This window comes from Typopeltis vanoorti, chromosome 22 (genome assembly GCF_054136105.1).
Source record: "Typopeltis vanoorti isolate ZY-2024b chromosome 22, IOZ_Tvanoo_1.0, whole genome shotgun sequence".
Lineage (NCBI taxonomy): Eukaryota > Metazoa > Arthropoda > Arachnida > Uropygi > Thelyphonidae > Typopeltis > Typopeltis vanoorti.
In genome coordinates, this window is record NC_143570.1 from 67,197,041 (window position 1) to 67,206,191 (window position 9,151).

The 9,151-nt window shown below is 34.1% G+C and overlaps 1 protein-coding gene across 1 annotated transcript in view; it reads right to left on the reverse strand.

Moving 5' to 3' along the window:
* The window catches only part of LOC150094470 (UBX domain-containing protein 7), a 520,016-nt gene extending 512,484 nt beyond the window's left edge, over positions 1 to 7,532 (reverse strand). Inside the window, exons 1-2 of the mRNA XM_090411839.1 lie at positions 7,443 to 7,532; positions 1,699 to 1,831 (exon numbers count right to left, since the gene is read on the reverse strand). Coding sequence (XP_090267965.1) covers positions 1,699 to 1,831; positions 7,443 to 7,506 — 197 coding nt within the window. The 5' untranslated portion in view covers positions 7,507 to 7,532. The remainder of the gene's footprint in view (positions 1 to 1,698; positions 1,832 to 7,442) is intronic.
* Positions 7,533 to 9,151: the final 1,619 nt, after the last annotated feature.

Sequence of the window (9,151 nt, forward strand, 5' to 3'; positions counted from 1 at the left end):
CTATTTTTCCATGTTTACTACCTTGATAGTAGTCACTTACTCAGTGGAGTTTGCAGTTACTTTCATATAGAAAGTGAAGTTACTGAAATGTATTGTATGAAGACACGATATAAAACACATCTTCTTGAGTATTCTGTGATTTTAAGATGCAAATAGAATTTAACTATATTCCTGTTTGTTTTACAAAGAGCAGTCTTAGTCTTAATTGTGTTAGTCTTTAGTCTTTCTCCTGTGTGAATTCAAGAAGGAATAAAAGTTTCTGTAGGAAGCAAGAAATTGAAATTCCAGAAGTTTTTTCCATGTTGGCTTATATAGCAAAAGGCTATGTAGCAAAAGCGTTTTTCATGTTGTTTGAAGAATATACTGGCCATTGTATAGTTAAGTAGATGAGTAAATGATTTGATGTTATACATATATATATATATATTTTTTTGTAAATTAAAGATTTGGATTTAGTTATCTCTCATAATTTTATGATTTTAAGTTTGAAGACTCAATCTCTTAATGGATTATTAAGATTATTTAAGAGGTTAAGTTATAATTGAAATATCCTGGGATACGAAACTATGTGCAAGGTTAATTAGGAGTTTAGTTTTGGCGTTTTCCTTTTCTTTTGAATTTAAAATTTAGACACTCCAAGTGGGGGGGGGTAAAAAATAAATACACTCCCACACACATGTAGCTGTGTACAAATTTCATCACCTGGGTTTTGAGGATATCATATTGGAAAGAGTCGGAGCTTTTTTTGAGATGGTATGCCATACCGGTACCTTTATGAATAGCGACACATGACATACAGATATGGAATTGTTTTAATTTTCAACTTTTCTTGCAATGAATGCTTACCAATACCTATTGTTTTAGAGTAAGAAATTTTTTTTTTAACTAGTAAGAAAAATTACTAGTTAAAAAAAAAAAAAAGTCAGGTCTTTGAAATGTTAAGTATAAGGACAGACAGAGAATGGCATCTGCAGAGCCTGATAGATAAGAGAATGAGGTGATATTGAGACAAGATGGTGGGGGATTTGTAAAGATAGGGAAACAGGTGCAGAATAAGAAGCCATCACTAGAAGCTGTATAAGGAGTGAGTGAGTAAGTGTGTGTGTGAGAGAGTGTGCACATGCATGGGTATTGGAATGCATGGTGTAATGTTGAATATTGCATTTGCAAAGACCTCTCATAATAAGCCTTCTAACTCCACTAAGGTGTGGAGATAATGTATGTTTGTAAAACAATGCATTAAATCTTCACAGTAATAACCTAATAACTCAAACTGAACTCAAGTTGACTTTAAAAGCAAGGTCTTAATGAATACACATTATCACAAAAAAATAAAGTGACAGTAGATATGGCTCCTGAAAAGTACACTGTATAAATAATTAAAACTGAAAACTATCTATATTTAATAAGTAATCTTCAAATTTAATCCCCTACCAACCCCTCCACACACACATTAATAGTGTTTGGGTGTCAGTTAATCATGACTACTGAATTACTGTTCAAATGTAGAAATAAACATTAACAGTTGAAAACACTATAAGTCAAAAATGTCAAATTTTATATACAGTATTTTCTTATTAGTTAATTGTAATATATTCAAATTCTGTATTACTAAAGAATCATTTATTGCACAAATTTTAAATAAAAACTTACATGGACTATTTTTCCATGTTTACTACCTTGATAGTAGTCACTTACTCGGTGTTGTTACTGCATGTCTGAACAGGTGTTTCAGCACCTTCTGTTTGCGAATCCACATGCATGTTAACTGCCATTTCAAGATTTCCATTACAAGCTTCCAGAGTACGTGCTGCAACTTCAACAGGAGCTCCTGAAATGAAGAAAAATCCAGTAAAGGACAATTCCAGTAAGAACAAAAATTTGTTTCACTTTTTAATGTATAATTAAGTAACACACAACATGATTAGCAGCATTTACTTAGAAATGAGTATTTTTAAGTATGATTTATTACTCTACTAAGGGCACTCACCTCAACCTACAAAAATTATTTTCTATATAAAAATAATCTATATATAGATTCTATACAGCAATCTATATATTCTATATAGAAATATTCCTAGTACAGCAGACTATATTCCTAGACGGAAGAGAATGTATTCCATATTGAGTATTTGGCATATTGAGTATGCCAAATGTTAGTACAGCAAGAGGACTAGATGGAATTTTGCATTTTACAGGAATGTTCCATGGAACTGACTGTGCCATTAGCTTGGCTGTTTAATGAAAGTCTTGCAATGGGACAGGTTTCCTGCAGAGTGGAAGGAGGGTAAAATAGTACCATTGCATAAGCACAGCAGTAAAATGAAGATATTAAACTATAGGCCTGTATGTATTTCTTCCGAGTTTTTAAGATTTTGGAAAAATTGGTAAGAGCTTACGTACAGAATTGGTTAGATGTAGCTAATATTTATATAGACCAGCATGGATTTGCTAAAGAGTGCTCGTGTTTTAGTACTCTGGTTACCTTTTACAATAGAGCAACAAAAGCAATGAATGAGGGCAAGGCATACACTGTCATTTTTTTTTTTAATTTTTCAATGGCAGGGGGGTGCCACATGACAAGTTGATTTTTAAGTTGCAACATATGGGTTTGGATATCAGGTTAGTGAACTGAATTGGTGACTGCTCGCTTTTAGATATATCAGAGTTCTATATGGGAAAGCATTGTCAGGGAGTATAAAGGTTACAAGTGGTGTTCCTCAGAGTTCAGCAGTGGGCCCACTGCTGTTCAATCTTTATGTCAATGACACTGTCACAGGACTATGGGGAAATGTTCAGTTGTTTGCAAATGATGTGATGCTTGGAAGGCTTATCAGTAATACTGATGATGTTTTGGCTCTTCAGGATTTGAATAGTCTGGAAAGGTGGACAAACAAATGGGAGATGTCAGTTAAATGCAACTACATGTAAGGTTTTAAAAATTTGGAATCCACAGATAGGATTCCAAATTTTACTTGGTGTGGTTATACTGGAAGAAATTGAGGAAACAAGGGATTTCAGGAGTGACTGTGGATAGAGATTTGAAGTTGCAAGACTGAAAAGGTTGGAAAGACATCTCAGAGAACTGCTGCAGTGTTGAGGAAGACATTGACCACAGGAGATAAAAGGGTGGTGGTCCCATTATATAAAGGTTTGATCAGACCACACTGGATTTCTGCGCTCAGATCTAAGGGTTTTGAAGGGAATGAAGTATCCTTGGAGAGAGTGCAGAGACAGATTTAAAAAATATATCAAGACTGTAAAATGTTGATTATGAGGATAGATTAAGGGCATGCAGACTGCAGAGCTTGGTGGATAGAAAATAAAACAGAAGGAAGAAAGATCGAGACATTTAAGCTGTTCAAGGGTTATTATCATGTTAATACTGAGGAGATTTTTCATATGGTAGAACAATGGGAAGGGGCCATCCCTGGAAGTTGCAAAAGGGGAGTAGTGCATAAAAGGATAAGAAATAAGTTTTTTGCATGGAGAATGATCACTTAAGGATAGTTTATTAATGGCAGAACAGAATAAGATAAACTTCCATACTTTAATATACATATTTTTTATCTTTAAGTATTGGATATATTATTGAAATTTTCATTCTACAAAAAAAATATTAAATTCAGTATTGCAATTTTAACTAAAATAAAAAAAAAAGAGACATATGCTTCTGAAATCTTATTGAATATAAATTTGTGATATTAAAAATAAGTCCTATATTTGGAAAGCAAGTAATGCAATTTAAAAAAATTTGTTGATAAAAATGGACAACAGGTATCGAAAACTAAGCATGATGATAATCCATCATTTATCCATCAAGTTCAAATCATATTTATTTCAATAATTTATTTCATATTTATTTCAATAAATATGACATATTTATAAATATGTTTTTTGAAAACATATTTATAAATATTCAGTCTAATAACATATAATAACATGAACATAATTTCTGCAGTATTTTCAGTAAATGAAAGGATGTAAATAAAATCTTGTTTCCATGCACTAATTTGAAAAATAAAAGATGGCAAATACCAGCAAAAGTAAATTAATTTAATGCTAAGAGATTTATTACCATATTTGTAAACTGATGTACTTAACTTTATTTTCGTATGTTAAATTCGTTTTTATCTCTTGCAAACAAACAAAAATTGCATAGCTAAATTAAAGATTTCTGAACAAAGGAAATTCTAAGTAGAACAGTATACTAAATTTAAGTCAAGCAGATTCATTTATCCCTATAAGACTTGAACTATTAATGGTGCTACACTCACCATAAAGGGATTAATGGCAAAAAAAGTAATTAGATGATAAAAGAAAGCCACTCTTGTTTTTATCCATGAAAAATAACATGGTGTTTTGTGTATGTGATCCACTTTGGACAGTAGTGAAAGTCCAATTTTTCATATTTACAACAGATAATTACTAAATTAACTTCTATGGAAAGGTTTAAATAAATAGATACCTCCTCTCCCCTCTCATTCTTTAAGATTCATTTTTAACAGTTTTTTAGCCAGCAAAGGTTGGTCAATTGGTAGCGCTAGTAATGGCTCATGCAAAAAGTTAAGCAAGTTTTTCTGCAGTTAGTAGTTTGACGGGATTCAATCATTTGATGCTGTTGGCGCATTCTCCCTCGATGAGTCTTTGGACTCGTTGGAGGTGTCACATAATAATAATAATAAAGATTCTCCAAAAACAATGTTTTTTTTAGGAACATTAAAGTGAGAAACTATTTAAGATATTAGCATAGCAAGGAACATCCTGTACCCCTAACCACTAAATTTCTAAAATAGTCAAGTAACTTGAATAGTCTCCAACATTCCCATTGATACAATTTATATTCCACCAACTACAGTCAAATGCATTGACTACAGCTCTGTTAAAAACATCTGTCAATTTTTTTGAATTACAAGAGGTTAAGTTTTATATCACTTACATTTCCAGTCCTTTATGTTTTAAACAACATGTCTCTCTCTCTCACATCTGGATGGTACTGTAGTCACCTCACCCAGAGATAAGGCCAACTTATTGGGATCACTGTTCTCTTCAAATTCCTGTACTGATGACCTGCACAAAGTTCCCTCCACACTACCAAGAAAGGATTCCTTCATGTTGCCCATAGTTTTCCGACAAAAAGAAATCCGAAGAATCCTCAATCTGAACACAAACAAGGTATCTGATGCTGATGATATCCCACTTATTGTGTTAAAAAATTGTGCCCCAGAACTAACACCTATCCTATATCGCCTCTTCAATCTATCCTATTCAACTGGCATCTACTCTACAACATGGAAGCACGTCCACATCCAGACCATCCCAGAAAAAGGTGATAAAAGTGAACCATCAAATTACTGTCCAGTTGCTCTCACTTCTGTTCTCTAAATTATGGAGAAAGTAATGAACAACCAACTCTTGAACCACATAGCTTACCAACTAATCAGCGGCCAGCAGTATGGATTCCATCAATAACGATTTACAGCTGATGATCTTACTTTCACCACCCACTTCTGGACTCAAGCCACAGAGAAATTTGGAGACATTCACGTGGTTTCCCCTCGACATTTTAAAGGCATCTGATCAGGTTTGGCACAGTGACCTACTTAAAACTATGATCTGCTTTCTCATTCTGCAGCTGGATTGCCATCATTGCAGATGATGTGAAGCTTGGAATGGTTATTAATAATAATGCTGATGTAGTATCACTTAAGGAGAATTTAAATAAGCTAAACAGACAAATGAATGGAGATATCAGCTTAATGCAAGGTCTTGAGATTTGGGATCAGTGATAGGAGGTTATAGCTGCATACTCTATTGGTGGAGGAGGAGACAAGCGATCTTTGGGGGGGGGGGGTGATAGTCACTAAAAATTTGAAGTTTATGGAACATATTACAAAGCTAATGAAGGTAAACCAGACAAATGCTGCATTGCTCAAGACTTTGACCAGCAAAGATGATGAATCAGTGGTGATTTCATTGTATAAAGCCCTGATCAGGCCACATCTGAAATATTGTGCAAGGATCTGGTCACTGGAATTTGAAGAGGATAAATTAACCTTGGGGAAAGTACACTGGTAGATAACAAAACTGATATCAATGTTAATTATGAGGACAGAGTGAGCATATGCAAACCACAGTTTGGTGGGTATAAGATAAAGGGTGGCATGATTGAGACATTTAAACTGATGAGAGGTGTTTACAAGGCTGGCAATAGAAAGATTTTTCATATAGTAGAAATTGTGAAAGGAGGTGATAACTGGAAGGATAAGTGCCATGAAGGGTAGTTGGACTATGGAATTCATTGCCTGATAAGGTAGTGAATGTGCAGGAAGAATCAGTTTAAGTAATAGTATGACTAAATTTGTGATGTCTATTATTATTCATGATCTCTGTGGAGATCATGAAGCCGAGACTCTAATCATGTATCATGGTTAGGGACTAAGCTTAACAAACTTAGAAAGATGTTTGAAGTAGTTTGTTGTAATTTTTGTTTTCTTTTTTCATGAGGGATGAATTGATAAGATATATAACACCCTATGATGTTTCAGTTTTCTAAGCCCTATCAGCTCTCCAACCATTCCTAAAATGATCCATTTACACTGGATGGTTAGAAATACTGTTTGAGGTCACGGTGATCCCAAATTAATCATTGATTTAAAGCACATCCAAAAACTCAAAATGATCTAAAAGTCATCTTATTTGCATAAATTCTCATCCAAAATTGATCGGCATTAACAGCGGTCAACCCACTATTTACAAATCAGCCTACTGGCAGATGATCTATTTAAAAATCTGTTTATATTTACAAAGAAACTGTTATTGTTCAAAAATCTGTAGAGGAGAACCTCATTCAGAGGAGAAACACACACATACAAAAAAAAAGAAAAAAAAAGAAGAAGAAGAAACTAATCAAGATTGGCGAACTGACATAGCAAACCCAACTACATAAAACCATTATACAGAAGGCCTGAGTCACCAGAGGATAAATACCACTACTCTACTCATAACACAAGAACTTCGAAGTTCTATGGTAAACAGGTACCAGTAAAAATTGAACAACTCAAGAAAACAGGAAACCACAGAGCGTGGTTCAGGTTTGTTAAGTAAGCAAGCTGCTCTGATAGTATGCTGTTACTAGAATCTACACAGTCAACAGCTCTCCAACAGTCTATCGTTTTCTTATGTCAGTCCTTGTCAATAAGAAAACCTCATGATAATAATAACTCGACTAGTTAAAACATTTAAAATAAGATATGTCAAGGTTACTACAACACATGTAAGTCTTATGGTGCATGGATGCATTCTTAAAATTATCGGTATATTTTATATTATTAATTTTTTTTTTTTCTCCACCACGCTTTTCTCCTTATTGGAGTTACTCTGCGATAATGAAACTGTATATATTTCATCACACTTTAACTGCACTAAACAATAAACATTACCTGTCACAGAGCAGAACTGTTTAATGGAATAGCCCATTTCATTTATATCTGAAGGTGAATCCATTTTCGTCACAGAAAATATTACAAATTCATAAGTCCGTCTGTTCCTTAAAATATGTGACTTAATGATATCTTTGTCGCTAGATGGCGCAAACCAAAGAAATCGAAGAGCTTTGATTGTTTGGAAGAGGCAGTAACAAACTTCACAAGTTTCTATAAAAATATCTTTACTTCAACATAGTGTAAAATATTATTATTATTATTATTATTCGACACTGGCATTATTCCACCACAAATAAAAACAGCAATAATTACGCCAATTTACAAACAAGGTAAAATAAACCATACTCAGAAACTAGAGACCAATAGCTACCCTACCAGTCAGTTCAAAAATTTCACACAACAGACTACAAAACTATTTACAGAAGTACAACATCATCTCACAAAACCAATACGGCTTTCTGAAAACAAAAAGCACCATCACTTTGTTAGAAGACATTGCCGACACAATAAACAAAGCTCTCGACAAAAACAAGTACGCCGTCCTTATACTGCTGAACCTAACCAAAGCATTTGATACACTTGAACATGACTTATTACTCACCAAACTATATTCGACAGGTATAAGAGGAACACTGCATACATGTTTCAGGAACTACCTCTCAAACAGAACACAAATAACAAAAATAGGCACATGTCACAGCCAGGGTATACAAATAAAACACGGTGTTCCTCAAGGTGGCATATTATCACACACTCTATTTAACATATACATTAACGATGTTCAAAACATGGCCATAAAAAGTCAAATATTTCAGTACAGATGATACCACACTACTAGCAATCCACACAGACATCAACACGGCTCTCTCCAAAGCACAACAAGACCTAAATGAAATCACAACATACTCAGGGCCGGTTCTACCGACTGTGCCGAACGTGCACTTGCGCGGGGCGCCAAGTTTTTGTGGCGGCAAAGTTGGCATAAACTATAAGAAAAATAAGGGTGACGGGACGGCAAAATATGCTACTGCACGGGGCGGAAAAATTCCTAGGGGGGGAGAATATACTTCTATCAAAACGCGATTCTAATGAACAGCACCAAAAAAAACAGATGATTGTAATACATAACCCAAGAATCATGCGCCCGCACCACTATCGATACACTGTCACACATACCGCTGCATTATCAACAAAAATACCTGCCAATGTCCAGAAATCAAACCTGTAACACAGGGGGTAGGGTACCCCTCGCCCGGGGGCGAAATTTCGCCCGCGAGTCTATTTCAACCTTTGCTGATGTATAACACTTCGAGATCAAAATATAGTAATCTGCCTATATTTGGACTTTTACAAATGTATTGATTATGAAAAATTCCCTTCTGTAAAAAATAATGCCTTGAAAATAGCTACTCAGTTTTCTACTATTTATCAATGCGAGCAATTTTTTTCAAAATTAAGTCTGGCAAAAAAAATCGCCTTCGTAAACCTCACTGACGAAAATCTTGCCAATGAACTACGAGTAGCCGTTTTCTAAAGTTTTCTAAAATATTTCTAAACTTTCACAAAAACATTAGTTTCAGCCTTCTCACTAAAAGGCTTATTAAAGGTAAGCTTCATTAACTTTGATGAAATATTTATTATGCTATTATTGCTTTAATAAAGTTCTCAGTTAAAATAAAATAAATATCATTTTTTAAATAAATTAA